General features: G+C 43.7%; 1 protein-coding gene across 11 annotated transcripts in view; it reads left to right on the forward strand.

Moving 5' to 3' along the window:
- LDB2 (LIM domain binding 2) overlaps positions 1-16,859 on the forward strand; it is a 448,209-nt gene that overhangs the window by 110,888 nt on the left and 320,462 nt on the right. For all 11 annotated transcript variants that reach the window (XM_081098698.1, XM_081098704.1, XM_081098699.1 and 8 more), the window contains exon 2: positions 12,428-12,530. In XM_081098698.1, the coding sequence (XP_080954824.1) occupies positions 12,428-12,530 (103 nt within the window). The remainder of the gene's footprint in view (positions 1-12,427; positions 12,531-16,859) is intronic.

Here is a 16,859-nt window from a genome sequence, read left to right on the forward strand (position 1 = left end):
AGGAAAAAGGCTGAGGAAACAATCACGCTTTTCCAGGCTGGAGTCATTGGAGGCCCAGACAAGGGGTGGTGGTGAAGGGAAAGAAAGGGCGTGGTGCCATTATGTAGTAGAAGTAGATTCTTGAGAATTGCTGGTGGCTTGGAGGTGTGGAGTTAGAAAAAAGAGAAGAACCAAGAATGCGTCCTAAAAGGTTGGCTTAAGTGACTGGGAAAGTGGAATTACATTGTTGAGATGGAAAAGAGTAGGGAGAATAGGCTTGGGGAGAGGGGTGGAAATGAGGGTGGGTTTGGCTTTGACCATGTTTAGCCTGAGATGCCTTTTTGGTTAACAAGTGGGGAAGTCGGTGAGGCCCCTGGAGCCACAGTGCTGGGATCCCAGGGAGAAGGTGGGCTCCTTCATGGAGACTTGAAGTCATTGGCCAATCAGAGAGAATCTAAATCTCCTGGATTGTAAACAGGTGTATAATCAGAAAAGAGAATGGAAGCCTTTCACCAGTGTCTAGTTAACCCTATTATTTTCCTTCTGAATTTTGAAAATACACTGGGTTTCTTATATTTATCTTGTGAATAAAAATCCTTTTTCCTTCTTTCCAAGTAGGAAGAGGGAAAAACGTGAGTTTTCTTTCTTAGTGGCTTCCCGATGCCTCTCTGGGCCCTGACAGTCCCTGATTTTTAGTGGAGACTCTAAGAATTATTACTGCCGTTTGATTCAGAGGCAATTGGGCAGATCACAAGAACAAGCTTTTGCCTCTTGCAAGCTTTTCCAGAAATGTTCCTCCGTCTGCTGTGTTTATGTAGGGACAGAAAATTTGTGCCTGCCTTTCGGTGAGCTTTTCTCAAGATACACACGGTGCTGCCTCATCCTATTACCCTGCGTCTCAGGACCTCTCTCGCCTCGATGGTGCCCACCGCCCCGGCACTGCCACCCGCGAGCCCCGTGCTTCTAGAGTAATGCCTTGCTCTGTCACCTGCAATGTGGGAGTGCCTGGGGTCCCCAGTACATTATTTTTCATATGTGAGGATGCATGTCTCCATGTTGGAGTATCAAACATGGAATTCAATTATGAAGAAAAACAGTATTTCTCACTCATACCAGAATAATGAAGGTTAGAAAAGGCAGTGTAGCTTTGGGATAGAAACAAATATTCGGGAATCAAAATATTCCACAATCAAGTCCCAATGTCTCTTCCTCCGGCCTGTGACCTTGGGTACATTTCTTGGCTTTCGGGGGCCTCAGTTTCCCCATTTGATTTGGAACAATCAAAATACTGACCTGATAAGGATACTGTGAGGCCTGGGAAATAATTCACTGGGAAGCACCCAGCATGCTCGTTGATTCACTTATTAAATATTCAGCACTCCTGAGTGAACAGAGAAGGGAGTGGAAGAGATCAACCATTATGAAAACAAAACCATTGTTTTTCTTCACGGTTTTGAGAGTATTCCAATTTTAATGCAATAAATGCTTATTTGTGAAATTAAGTTATGTAAATAATCAGAAATTACTTATTTGTTGCATGCCTGCCAAGTGTTAGTTGCCGTGCATGTAAAATGCACAGCACATAGATGTAGATCCTGCCCTCATAAAGCGTAGAGGAGTCTGACCTTTGAAAAAAATTATTCTTTTAGTAGAGTTGTGATAAGTCCAGTGGCGAATAAATCAAATTTTGACACATAAGCGTGTATACAGTTTAGTCATTATTTTTAGATTAATTAACATTAATATTATTGTCAATAATATTTCTCTTTGGAACGTTCACAATAATTAATGATTTAGTAGGTCAAGGCTGGAGATTGAAATACACAAATTTCCCAGGTGTTTGGGGGAAAGGCACTGATGTACCTTTAGCTGAGGAGGCGTGTCTGCCGGATGTTAAGTCTTGTCTCTCTGCCTATTTAATGCACTTCTCCCCCAAGGCAGCCTCCGCCTGTGCTGGGGGGGGGGGGGGGGTGAACTGGAGTAGCACCTTCTGAAAGGGAAGCCATGGATTGGGAGTGAAGCTCTGAGATGTCCTATCAAGACACATAATTTACTGTCAGGGTGACACACTGTTTTAGAATTTCTCTGTTAAAATGATAGCTAACGTTTCCTGTTAAGTAAAATGCAACTTAGCCAAGAATAAACAAAATCATAGTTGAGAATGAGAAAGGAAAATTATAATCCCTGAGAAAAGAGATTTAAAAAACACACCCATGACAATAACTACAAAGGTGGGATTTAAAATTCTCTCCCTGTGTCCTTCATTATATGCTCGTGCACTTACCAGCTAGTGAGACCAAGTGATCCTACCTGATTCCTTTTATTTCTGTCTGGATGTAGAACTCCACAGGTGTGGAGGGAAGCCTTGCTCAGGAGGGATTACCCCAAACATTCAGTACACTCAGCATTCGTTGGATGTTAAACAGTCAAGAAGACAGTAAATACTATTTGGGGAACATTGCTTTAGATGAAGATACATCCGTGTAGCATGGCTATAAGAGCCCAAACTCAAGAGATAAGAGTCCCCGTGTTTGAATTCTCTGCAACTTGATAGTTATGTAATCTTAAATATTTACCTTATTTGTGCCTCAGTCTTCTCATCTATAAAATGGGGTTAATAATAGAACTTATCTCAGAGGGTTGTTGTGAGGTTTCAAGGGGTTTATATTATTCAGTAAGTTCAGATTGGTGTCTGGCACATAGCAAGTGCTGTGTTACTGTTGATTATTAAATGTAGCTAATTTGGACTAGACATGGTTTGATAAAAGACTCGCATGCTGGAGAAGGGATAGCTAGAGAAGAGAGAAGCAAGAAGACTTTGGAAGTTAGGGAAAATCAATGACCTGCACTCCCTTTGGTGGAGGGGACTTCTATGAAAAGAAAAGGCATGTGACTGAGGCCTTTTATTGTCTCCTGACTCATAATACGGGTGTGACAGGCCAAGAAATGTAAGGAGAGAAAACATGGCCCAATGGGCTGGTGCCCTCATTCTCCTGAGAGGGGAGCGCTGACATGTGTGGAAGGGGTGTGGCCTAAATGGTCAGCTACAAATTCATAGAGTGCTATCTAGGATTGTGTGTGTATGTGTGCGAGTGCAAGAAGGGTTATAAGATGAAGTACCATTATTTTCTAGAACCCCAGAAACTGAAGAAAGCCCGTGCCCTTCTCATCTCCCTGTTTTGCGACCTCTTCACATACTCTCTCCACTTTGACCTGTTTAAGTTTATTAAAAAATATATGTACACCCACATTTTCCAAGGAATAGATGCTTTATGTATGGTTCATTCTTTGGAGGGGGTATATGTGTGCCACGTGACAAGTGGTTGCCATGGTAATTTCTCATTATTGTTGAATTGAAAAATAATTACTCTGGCAAAAATCCCATATAACCTGTCAGCACTTAAGTTAAAGATGCCAGGGGGCAGCCCTGGCAGCAGGATCCTGTTTTTGGTGGGGAGAGACCGCAAGATGGGGACAGGAGAGAATCCGGAGCGGGCGCAAAATGCTTTGGTGGATTTTTAAATATAATTAAGACTCTCTTTCGCTTTTTGACCTGAGTGCGTCTCTCAGTCTGATGGATGATTTGGCCGCCAGTGTTACTGGAGCTCACCTGCGAGATGGGACAAAGGGACCAGGGATTTCAATCGCAGAAATGCATACAGGGGGTTATTTAGACTGGAGACGCTTCCGTGGTGTTTCTACCTAATTAATATATACGAGACTCGTCGGCCCCGCTCCTCCTGCCTCTGTGCGGGCTGAGTTAATTTCATCTTTATTTACCTGGAGGCTGCTCTGTGCTGTTGTTACTTCCCAGCGTTGGGAAAAGGATGCACTTTTTACCTATTAATATTCACTAAACATTAATCATGCTCTGTTCAGATAATAAACAGCAGCGAGGCCGGGAAGGACCTGTGTGTCCGGGAAAGGCAGGACCCTGTCGGAAGCCTTGTGGGTGCAGAGAGCTGGATTCCTCCCCATCACCCACCTCCTGCCTCGGGTGGGGCATTTGGAGCTCAGTCATTCTGCCCCATAAGTCACTGGAGAAGGCCGTGAAGCACCTACGTTTTCTTTCTGGTCTCAGTATCAGGAAATATTCCTCCTGTTGCTTAATGAAGCCCCTGAAATACACTCTGCCTTTAAGAGAAGGCTAGGCAAGCTTTTATTATTGCCATTATTATTTCCTTATTGTATCTTTTTTTAATGTTTATCAGCCTATATAGTTTATATTTTTTTAAATTAAAATGTTTTGGTGACATTGGTTAATAAGATTACATAGGTTTCATGTGTACAGTTCTGTGACACAACATCTGTATATAGATTGTATGCCCACCACTCAAAGTCAAATTTTTTTCAGTCACCATATATTTGATGCCCTTTACCTTTAACTACACCCTAATCCCCCTTCCCTCTGGTAACCACCATACTGTTGTCTCTGTCTATGAGTTTTTGTTTTTCTTGTTTGTTCATTTGTTGCTTTCATTTTTATAGTCCACATATCAGTGAAATCATATGGTTCTTAACTTTTAATGTCTGACTTACTGTGCTTATCATTATATATCAGCCTATATACCTTCTTTTTTTCCTCTTTTTTTAATATTTTTTCTTTATTGATTAAGGTATTACATATGTGTCCTTATCCCCCCATTACTCCCCTACTCCTGCCCTTACCCCCCCCCCCCAATGTCTGTGTCCATTGGTTATGCTTACATGCATGCAAACAAGTCCTTTGGTTGATCTCTCCCCTTTACTCCAACCCTCCCCTGCTTTTCCTCTGAGGTCTGACAGTCTGATTGATCCTTCTCTGTCTCTGGATCTGTTTTTATTCATCAGTTTATGTTGTTCACTATTTTCCATAAATGAGTGAGATCATGTGATATTTATCTTCCTCTGACTGGCTTATTTCGCTTAGCATAATGCTCTCCAGTTCCATCCATGCTGTTGCAAATGGTAGGAGTTCCTTCCTTTGTACAGCAGCATAGTATTCCATTGTGTAGATGTACCACAGTTTTTTAATCCACTGATCTGCTGTTTCCAAATCTTAGCTCTGGTGAATTGTGCTGCTATGAATATAGGCGTGCATATATCCTTTCTGATTGGTGTTTCTAGTTTCTTGGGATATATTCCTAGAAGTGGGATCACTGGGTCAAATGGGAGTTCCATTTTTAGTTTTTTTTAAGGAAACTTCATACTGTTCTCCACAATGGCTGCACCAGTCTGCATTCCCACCAGCAGTGCACGAAGGTTTTTTTCTCCGCATCCTCACCAGCACTTGTCATTTGTTGATTTGTTGATGATAGCCATTCTGACAGGTGTGAGATGGTACCTCATTGTCATTTCGATTTGCATCTCTTGGATGATTAGTGACTTTGAGCATGTTTTCATATGTCTCTTGGCCTTCTCTATGTCCTCTTTCAAAAAATATCTATTTAGGTCCGTTGCCCATTTTTTGATTGGATTGTTTACCTTCCTTCTGTTAAGTTGCATGAGTTCCCTGTTTGGATATTAAACCCTTATTAGAGATAACATTGGCAAATATGTTCTCCCATGCAGTGGGCTTTCTTGTTGTTTTATTGATGGTTTCTTTTGCACTTCTTTGAAATTCTCAATGCTCACCTTTCTCCTGGCAGAGCTGGGCTCTGTAGATCCCAGTGAGAAATATGTCATTTAGAATTAGGCTTTGTTTCATCTCTATCCATGCACTGGTCAGACTGTAAGTTTTCAATCTGGAAGCACAGGGACCTACCTCATCTTAGAAAAGCCAGATATAGACAGGTACACACCCCAGGCTCAGGCACTGCCCTGGCGGAAATCCTTACACGCATGTATGTACATGGGGACTCTACGAAAGCACTTGTCACAGCATTTCTTCTAATGGCAAATAATTCAAAACTGTGTAGAGATCATTAGTAGCAAAATGCTGAAAGAAACTCTATTCCATTCATTTTGTGCACTGCCATGTAGCTTATTTAAAAAAAGAAGAGGTCTCGATTTATAAAATGCATAGTTCTCTAAAACACAGTGTGGAATTTTAAAAAAAAGTTTAAAGAAGGGAACACAATACATGATACCATTTAAATAAAATGTCAAGAACATAAAATAAGCCTGTGTATGAATGGGGTCATGTACATAAGTACTAGACATGTGCTAGAAAAGGTCATATGATTTTCATGAGACAGCTGTTTATGGGGTCCTAAGGGAGGGGAGAAAAATAGAGCAGGATATTGGGTGGAATCCAAGACATTTGTTTTTATTTTAAAAATTTCCTTTTTAAAAAAAGGAAAATAAGATATTTTAATAATAGTTAATTCTGTGTAATGGGTCCATGGGTCTTCATCATATTAACCTCTGTTCTTTACTTTTAAAAATTAATAAAGTAAAACCTCATTTATTTGCTTAACCAATGTTTCACAGAAAAAGAACAAGAAAAATACCCAGAAGGTGGCTCAATAGAATGGCTATGTAGGCATGAATTCATTTTTAAAGTTTCTGCCTCAATAAGGACCTTTCACATACATGGCTTGTGCTGATGAATGTGACAGAGGGAAGGCTTAGTCTGCACACTGTCCTGGCCCCTAGCCACTGAGTTTAGACACTTAAGAATCCTACAATGTTCAAGGCGAATCTTACAGTGTGGGTGCAGCCTCTCCACCTGTTCCTTCTGTTTTCCTGCTCCTTCACTGGGTCACCCATAGGTGGGAGCTCTGTCGAGAATGGAGAGATGCCTAATGCCCAGCCCCTGTCTTTGAGCATCTCGCAGTCCAGCACAGCAGTCAGACATTTATATACATGTGTATTACAACTTGGTGATTCCATTATTATTTGATCCACACTCTAATTACAGTGGGGGTAGTGGTTCATGCTCTGCTAATATAGGAGACAGTGAAAAAGGGGGTTCAAAGGTTGGGACTTGGCATTTGCTGGACTTTCCAGGCCAAAAGGACCACGTATACAAAAGACAGGAGGGAGGAGGTGGTTAACTGGGACCACTTGGTTCAGACACATAAGCTGCAGAAGGCCCTTTGGCTGCACATAGGCAAACTCCTGAGTGTGTTGGCCTTTGGTGTGGTAAGGATGGCTTTTCCCTGGATAGAATGTCTTCTGTGATATACACACCAAATGTTGTATCTCTGATGTCTGCCAGTATCTGATGTTCATACCCACTCCGTCCACACACCTGGGAACAAGACCTCAGGCCCTTGGTTTATTTTTAAGGGCTTTTACCATAACCTTCACTTGGGAGACCCAAAAGGTTGATCTTTACCTCCTGGGCAGTCTCAAGGCACCTCGTGGTTAATCCCCAAGTTCGTTTGCATGAGTGAGAGGGGTCAGGCGCACCTTCCCTTTGAACTTTAAGGAGAACCAACATAATGAGCTTCTCTTTGGAATTTGTGCTACAAAACGGCCTTGGAACCTTGACTATTGCAGTCTCCTACTGACCCACTTCCTGCACTTGGCCATGGCCTGCTCAGAGGAGAGAATGGGGCATTTCATGGGTCTTTCATTTCCCATGTTGGAGGTGCTGATTACAATCAAGGGGTGGAGGGGGCAGTGCTAGCCTGTAGTTAGCCCTGCAGAATTTCTGATAGTCCATTTTCCTTTATATTTCCTTACCCCCTTTATCTTCCTTGCATGTGGCCCAGCACAGCACTCACAGCCTTTGTCTGCAAGGCTCAGACCATTCTAGATGACTGAAAAGTAGGAGTTGAATAATGGAGATCCTCATTTTTTTTAACTTTTAAAAAATATATTTTATTTCAGAGAGGAAGGAAGAGGGAGAGAGAGAAAACATCAGTGAGAGAGAATCATTGATTAGCTACCTCTTACATGCCTCACACTGGGGATTGAGCCTATAACCTGGTTCATAGATAGATGCTCAACCACTAAGCCATGATGGCCAGGCCTGATATTTTTTCAGTGTTGTCTATAGCTCCTGAGGTAGCTGTGTCATTAAGAATTGAACTTCTACCTGTCAGAACTGCTTGATCTTCTGCCAGAGATTTTGTATTTGGCTCAGCAGAGGCCTTGTAGCTGCATAGCAGCCACTGCCTAGAACCCAAGCCTTGTTACTATACAGATTTCTTTCACCAAGTTGCCTATATGATCCCAGCAACTATACCAGGCAGCTAACAGGAAGCAAGAGGTGTTTGAGGAGGAGGTTTATTATTAGGAAAAACACATGAAAGTGGGGGAACATGTGCAAAATCTGGGAGAGCCAGAGCCCTGCTGGCGTTATGTTCTCTAGCGAATGTCATGCCTTTTATTCTGTGGAACCATTTTTGTCTTCAATTTAAAGTGGAAAATCACATTTTAAGAATTATTTGAAAAAAACACACAAACAAAACATGGGCTGGTAGGTTTATTAATTGTAACAAATGTACTACTTGGTTGGGGGATATTGATAATGGGGAGGCTACCCAGGTGTGGGGGTTGGGCATATGGGAAATCTCTGTACCTTCCTTTCAGTTTTGTGTGAACCTAAAACTGCTCTAAGAAAAATAAAATCAATTTAAAAATGAACTGGATTTAAGCGGACTTGCAAGTAGCTTTACCACTTTCTAGCTAGTTATTTGATTTTTTTACTGATAGTGTAACTTTTTGAAATTCAGATAATTTGATCCACATTCTAATTATAGTGGGGGTAGTGGTTCATGCTCTCCTAATATAGGAGACAGTGAAAAGGGGGGTTCAAAGGTTGGGATTCAAAGGTTGGGATTCAAAGGATTTCTCTATAAATATTTAAGGGTCAAATGAAACAATAATGAGTAATTATAGCTGCCATTTATTGAGCAGATGCTATGTGCTGGGCAGTCACGCCTTCATCTTCATGCTCCACTAATAAAATATTATTCCCACTTTACAAATGAGCAAGTAGTTGCAAAGAAGTTAGAGGACTTGACTAAGGTCATCCAGCCAGTAAGAGACAGAATTCCCATGTTGAAGTCAGTGTAACACAGAGGTTAAGGATATACATTCTCTCTAAGGCCACCTGCTTTACTCCAGGGTAGCAATTAGGGTAGTTGTGAATGTAAGATGTTAAATTCATGTGAAGCTCTTAGAAAATATCAGGTGATAGGTAGTAGTATTAACACAGGGACCCTCACATGTATGTTCTTCCCATAATTTTCTCCTCTCACGTGAGGCTGATATAAGACTAGCCTTGCCCTAGCCAATTTGGCTCAGTGGGTAGAGCATTGGGTTTGATTCTGGTCAAGGGCACATGCCCAGGTTGTGGACTTGATCCCCAGTAGGGGGTGTGCAGGAGGTAGCAGATCAATGATTCTCTCATCATTGATGTTTCTTTCTCTCTCTCTCTCTCTCTCTCTCTCTCTCTCTCTCTCTCTCTCTCTCTTCCCTCCCTCTCTCCCTCTCTCCCTCTCCCTCCCTCTTCCTTTCCCTCTCCCTCTCTCTTCCTCTCTGAAATCAATAAAAATATATCTTTTTTTTAAAAATGAAAGACTGATATTTAATGTTTTTTTTCTTTAATCCTCACTTGAGGACATGTTTGTTTGTTTTTTAATGAGAGGGTGAGAGAGACATCGATGTGAGAGAGAAACATTGATCCGTTGCCTCCCATACTTGCTCCATCCCAGCAACTTGAGGTCAGCCTAGGTCTTCCCTGGGTTTCTACCTTTAGGGCCCCATTTTTATTTCTTTTTTGGCAGAAATGCAGGAAAGCAGAGTTTGATTAAGGAAAATGGTGAAGTGTCTGATTTCATCATTGGGCCTTTGAACCATCAGCAGGGCAGGAGAGCACTGATAAATTTCTGAATATCTGCTCAGAGTTTTAATTGTGGGGCAGACAGGCATTTTTGCCAGGCAAATGGGTTACACCCAGTGGGCGTGATAGGGAAACGTGCTTGGTGATGAGCAGATGGTTTTATCAGGTCCATTTTGATGCTGTTCATGGAATGCCTCACCCCTTAGCAGTGACAGTGAGACAGTGCAGGGGATGAGCATGTTACTGATCATCAGTGAGTGCTGGGCTCCCTGCCGGGCACTTTTATACCCACTAAGGGAGTGAATGCTCACATTTACTCTGAGGTATTATTGTTAGTATTACTGTTGTTGTTGCATCTACTCTGCAAGACAATGATGACTGTTGTCCATCTGAATATTATCCTCACCCCCCAGGAAGGAAAACAGGCTCAGGGAGTGAAATAAGTTGTCCAAGTTCCTGTAGCTGGGATGATGCTGAGGCCTGAGGTCTGCCCACAGGAGTGAATTCCGCAAAGGATGTCGGGCCACCTGATATACTGGGCCGTGCCAGGCTTCCTGGGTGTGAGTCCTGGCCACGGGGCAGCACAGACAAGCAAGGAACTGGGAAGAAAAACCAACCTGAGACACAATAGTCCCTTTCAGCTCTCTCTCCCTTCTGCTGAGCCCTGACTCCTGCCTTCCCAAAGGCTGCTGGGGAATGTGAGGCAGAGGAGCCGGGGCAGGTCTCGCATGTCCGAGGGTCCGAGTTTAAATCTCAGCGCCACCAGTTCTTGGCAGCTTACATTGGCCACCTGAGCTTCAGCTTCTGCAGCTGTAAAGTAGGACTAATAAGGTGAGCAGCTTTATTCATTCAGTAAACAACTTTTATTGAGTGATACCGTGGGCTCCACACCATTTGGGTGCCTGGGAGGTAGAGCAGTGAGCAAAACAGAAGCCCTGCTCACAAGAAAATTATGTTATTGTTATACTGGAGAGAGAGAGAAAACAAACAAGCAGGGAGGTAGTGGAGAGCAAGTGGGAAAATGCACATAAAATACTTACAGTGGTGCTTGGCATGGGGTAAGCACTCAATACATGTTAACTTATTCTTTATCCATCTGTGTAGCCATGTGAAATAAAATGTGCCAGTGCATCCAGGTTTCCAAATAGTGTTTCTTTCTGCAGCTGCCCCTTCCCCTTCTAAGCCCACTGCCTTTTCTAGAAGCTCTGCCAGCCTCCAGGGCTCCCAAGCTTTGTGCCGTGGTCTCAGGTCTGGAGTGAGGCTACCTGTTAGCTGCTCACTTGGAGGTCTTCTACTAGTGGGTTTTGAGCCCTTGGGGATAGGGACCAGTCTCTCACCCAGCTGCGTACCCTGAGGGCCTGCACATAATAAGTGCTCAATTAATATTTGTTTTCAAAAGGAGAAAAGGGGGTAGCTTGGATGTGGCTCCATGAATTGCCCTTGGGTGGTTTTATATGTACTGTGTCTTTACGAAGAAGAGTGCTGGCTTTTGGTGTGGTGATTGGGAGGAGGCCAGAAAAAAAGAGACTGAAAATAAATTCATTTGTCTGCTTTTTTTTTTTTTTTTTTTTTTTTTTTTCTGGAAAGAGGATGGCATCCATCTTCAGTGGTCCCTTAATTATTCTTGCCAGGACTGCAGGCTTGTTCCCGAAGCCTGCCAGTGACAACAACCTAATGTCATAAGCGGAACAACTTAACGGGAAGACTCCAGGCCTTGGATGTCTCCGCCAGGGCCGCAGCAGCGGGGCTATCGAGTGGGGAGCAGCAGCCCCCCTCCACTCCCCTCCCCGCTCTGACAGGCAGCTGTGAACCATCTTGGGCCTGAGGTCTGGCACCCACCAACAATCTTCTGGAACAAGAATGTGCTTAAGAATTTAGGGGTAAATGGGCCACGGTCCAGAACATGAGGCCCCCCTTTTAAACATGACGCTCTGCATAACCTTCCCAATTCCTGTGATAGGAGGCCCCCTCTGCCCTTGGAGAGTAGCAGTGATTTTCACTACCTTAAACTGGGCCAAGTTCAGAGTGTTTTCTGGATGAGCAAGGGAAGCACTCATCCCAAGACAAACAAACGGGATTCATGGGGATGGTTTGCATTCTGCTGAACTGCTTCACTTTGAATAGCTGCTTGAATAACAAGCTGGGGGTTGTCTATAAAACAATCCTCAAAAACAATCCATATGCACGTGATGATTGCTTTGACCACCTAGATAGAAACACATCTGTCTACATATATCCATGTAGCAGCCACACCTGGATTCCTTACAGGAATATTTGCACAGAGTAGGGCTGTAAGCCACACATACCCTTTTTGGAATAAATTGTGTTTTTAAAAATGTACCCTCCTTAACCTAGTTGTAATAATGTGGTTTCTGTTTATAAAATTGGACTCTTACAAGAGCAACAAGAAAGAGAAAAAGCTGAATGTATTTTACATGAAATACTAACCTTTTGTTAAAAGAAAATATCATTGTGCTCTAGAGTAAATTTATTGAATCTTCCCAAATATATCCTCCAAAATTAATTTTCACCAGGTTTGCATAAACTCGTTTATTGAATTGGAATTCAGTCCCCACTAGAGGCAATTCATTTGAAGAGTGACCTACACCCGCCCACCCTCTTTCTAGAACACCCACATACATATGCTAGCAGCGACTGGGTTTTCTATTTCTTCCCCCTCTGAGATATTTCCCACACTTGCCTGCTAAGTAATGATCCGTCTCTTTGCAGGATAGTGACAACCTCTGGTGGGACGCGTTCGCCACGGAGTTTTTTGAAGATGACGCCACGTTGACCCTTTCCTTTTGTCTGGAAGATGGACCGAAGCGATACAGTAAGAGCGAAGTTTGTTTTTCTGATATTTCCTCTTTTTGCGCCTCTAAGAAAACCCCAGGGGTCTTCAGAAACTAACACAGTGCCGACAGCCTGACAGTGATACCTCCACTCCTGACGTTCTTGCTTCCGATCAAGGCCTTGTCATAGGTGGCAGCCGGGTCTCCGTCGAGGCTTAGAGTGTTTGGACACGTGGTTGTTTAGCAAGCGAGGCGAATAGCAACCAAGTCACTCAATGAAAAGTGGGAGGTGAATTGCAGAGATTTCCCACTGGTCTCCTCCCCGGGACCCCCCTTTATCTTGACAGCTCACACCTCACTCCCAGTGTTCTGCTTCTGAAGGTTCCTTTAAAAAATTGCTCCTAGTTACTGTATCAGCAACATCCTTCTAATTTCCTCTTACCAATTATCTCAGGTGTTGTTGGCCAAGTGCTATCTTTTCTGGGGGTGGGGGAGGAGTGGGGGAGACCCCAGCTGCTTTGAACACACAGTTTGGGATTGGTGTTGACAGAATTACAGTCCCCTGACTTTCCTGCGAGTGATAACTCCGTAAGGATCCTCCAATTACAGCCCACGGCACCTTGGGCAGCAGCTGATCTGTCCTGATTAGGTTCAGCCACCTTGTCAGAGATCAGATGTGCTAGTTCTGCTGTAAGACTGGGAGGCCCAGATACGTCAGCGCCCAGGCAATTAATGTCCGGTTACATCAGGGGGAGATGTGTTTCCAGAATCCAGGGTTGCCCATATGAAAGGATCTGTCAGAGGGTAGAACACCCCACGTGTCACAAACATGGGGAGGAGATGATGCTAGAACCAGCCGCAGGATGTTTGAAGGAGGCAACCCAGAGCATTGGGCAACTTATAGGTAATCAGGCTCTTGCTAAAAACGATTGAAAGATCTGATGGCTGCTAACTGTATTTCAAAGCCATTGGGAACAACAACTTATTGGTGGTGGTGTTTTAATTTTGGTGACCTTAGGCAACTCAGTAGTGTTTGGATCTATTGCATGATGAGTTCATTAATTATGCTCATAAATGCGTGGTGATTTGCAATAGTGGCAGACTGGGGCGACTCAGCAACTTGGACTTGCTGCCCTATGGAAACTCAGTGCCAGGAGCATGTCTTTGGATCTGTGTACTTTGGGCTTTTAAAGGTGTGGGGCATTTCTAATAAATATTTTGGGTGAGGGCGGCAGCTAGTATGTCAGACAATGGGCTGTTTTAGTGTCTTTATTCAGCATAATGACTCTGTTGCAGGCAAAGTTAAGCCACTTGATGGGGTTCTGATGAGTTAATTTGCCTTCCTGGGTGTGGGTACCCCCAAGAGATGCCCGAGACAGTAAGAGAGTCGGGTTTAGAAGCCACTGTTTCCAAAGTTCCTAGGAGATAAATGAACTCGGCAATCCAACAATTACTCTCTCCCCAAAAGCCTGCCTGATCAATGGTGAATAATTTCCAACCGAGCAGTCATCCATCTTGTGAGCCTCTTCTTCTCTCTCTCTTTTTTTTTAGGCATAAGCTCAGATACTTTCAAGTTATTATTGTTTTATGTTCCTTATTTTTATGCTTTTTTAGTTTGTTTGTTTGGAATTCATCAGGGTCTGCTCCAGGAACTAGAATTACAGTTTTAAAGCCTGTTCTAATAAAACAGGTCCCCCATCTTCCCTCTGTTCACCCCTCACCCCGACATCATTTGGGGGTGAGGCATGATCAGTGCCTCTTTAAGAGCTTACATCCATGGACAGGAGGAATGCCTGACTCTGAGCCATTGTTGCCCAGGTTTCTTTGTTTCTCTGAGCCAAAATATTTCCCAAGCAGAGAAGAGAAACAAAGATGATTGACAGCTTGGAGCCAAGTCTCATCAGCTGCTTTGCTGACAGCCTGGTGATGTGCACACGCTGCTGATGTGCGGGCGAGTGACAGCTGATTGACAGCCGGGACTGGGAGACGGGAAGATGAAGCAGGCTTAGAACGCCCGGCACACACTGTTTATGCAGCGCTCCCAGCACAGGCGCTGCCACCTTAACTCATTCGTGGTCCAGGCACCCTTTGCCAGGCTGAGAAGGCACCTGCTGGCCTGGGCTGCAGGCTGTAGCTCTTCCGTGAGTCCTTCCAGGGAGCCACGAGCTTTGCATTTCTGAGGGAGAATATAAGTCTTCCCTGTTAACATTTACATATACAGTCTTCACTTGTACATCTAAAAAAATCCCCCAATTACTTTCATTCTAGGTACCAAGAAATATCCCAATAGATTTCTTTACCCCTTACTAGGAAAAACTGCTTCTTCTCCCTCCCCATCTCTCTGCTTAGATGTCTTATCTCTAAGCTAGGTGAATCCCATAATATGCATCTGCTTATATGTTTGTTCCCTGTCACTCTCTATTAGAATGTTATCTCCACCTGGGCAGGACTTTTATGTTATTTATTGCTGAATTCTCAGATGAATACACGAACTCACACATAATAGGTGCTCAATAAATATTTGCTGAGTGAATAATTGAATGAATGAATTGACATTTGGGGAAAGTTTATATCAACAAACAGAACATTGACAAAACAATCCCTTTACCTAGATCTCTGGACTATTTTAACTGGAAGAATTGAATCAACAATTGAATTGAACGATGTGCTGGTATTTTCAAATAAGCTCTAGGATATGGTCTGATCTACTTTAAGTGGGGCAGGGGAGCAGTGAAAAAAATCAGGAAATAAGTATGCTTCGGGAGGTGCATTGTGCCTCTGTATTAGTTGTGTTGCACTCCCCACCCGGGTCCCCACTGTCCTCATGTGCCCAGGTGGGACATGATTGGGAGAAATATAGACTGCTGGGAGTGGCTGGTGTGGAGAGAACCTGATAGACAGGGTTACTGGACCTGTCTGATATCGGGCTGTGTGTCCCTAAACGAACGTGCCAGTCCCTGCCTTGCGGCACATCGGGAAGTTGTTCTCTAGCAGTTCCAAGGAGGTAGGTTTCTTCTGGGGGTAGAAGAGGTAAGTGACTTCCTCTTTGTCAATAGATTAGTGATTAAAGACTATTAGAGCTGAAAAGCATCTTTTCTGAAAATGGAAAGTTGGTCCAGAGGGTCCCAGCTGGCAAGTCATTGGGCCTCCAGTCCACTGACTTCAAAGTCGAAGTCAGAGCATCTTCCCCTTCCTGTCCCCATCCTATCCCTACATCCTCCCATAGCTAATGGGAAAGGAATGGATTCGTCAATTCACACATTTCCAGGAACATAAGTTGCAAATAATGACCGTGTCTGATATGACAGAAGGCAAGGCGAACAGAGGAGTGGGTTCCTGAGCCCTCTGCATGCAGACTTGGCACACTTACTCTCCAGCATCCTGTGTGATTTTCCTCCCCATCTTGTACAGAAACAGCCATTCTTAGCTTGATTGCTCACTGTTAACTTAACTTCAAGCTAGTACTGAGGCTCCTCTACTCCCTTTTCAGACATATGGCAGAACTGTGCCCCTCACCCTAATAATCCATTAAAAGCAAACCTCGGACCAGTTGGTGTAGCTCAGTGGTTGAGCATTGACCTATGAACCAGGAGGTCACTATTCAATTCCCAGTCAGGGTACATGCCTGGGTTGTAGGCTCAATCCCCAGCGTGGGGTGTGCAGGAGGCAGCCAATCAATGATTCTCTCTCATCATTGATGTTTCTGTCTCTCTCCCTGTCCTGTCCTCTCTGAAATCAATAATTAAAAATAATTTTAAAGCAAACCTGGGACCATTTGAAATGTAGTGTCATCAGTATTGACTATTGTTATTTAACAATGTCCAGTCTCAGCCTCACTACAGCTTTTGTGCATCATTTGATGGGCTTGACAGTTGGCAGGAGCTTGTCATGTGTGTTCAGTGTTTGGAGCTTGCTGCAGAGCCTCGCTGATTAGCTGTGAGCCCATAGGACCACTCTGGTGGGCACTTCCTGCTGAAATGCACACCAAAGAGATGGCCACCTCCCAGAAACTAGCTCTATGTCCGGTGGGTCAGTGACGTGCAGGGGGAGGGAAACAGAGGGGAACGGTGAGTGAGTATGTGTAGGGCTCTGTACTTTGGTGGGTAAGGACTCTCACACTTAGTTAAACATGTCTAGGTTGGCATTCTTGCTTTGGAAATTCAGGTGAGAAATGATATAACTACTAAAATGCCATCTTGTCTCAGGGCACTTCCTTGAGGCCTACATTTTAGGAAAGGTGTATTGTACAGCAGGTGCTCTGGATATGATACCTGGGTGCAAATCCAGCTTTGTCTTTTACTACCTGTGTGATTTGGCATAAGTCATGTTCTAAGCATCAATGGTCTCAGCAGAAAAGTTTGATGATCTGA

Source organism: Myotis nattereri (genome assembly GCF_964212035.1).
Source record: "Myotis nattereri genome assembly, chromosome: 1".
Taxonomy (NCBI): Eukaryota; Metazoa; Chordata; class Mammalia; order Chiroptera; family Vespertilionidae; genus Myotis; species Myotis nattereri.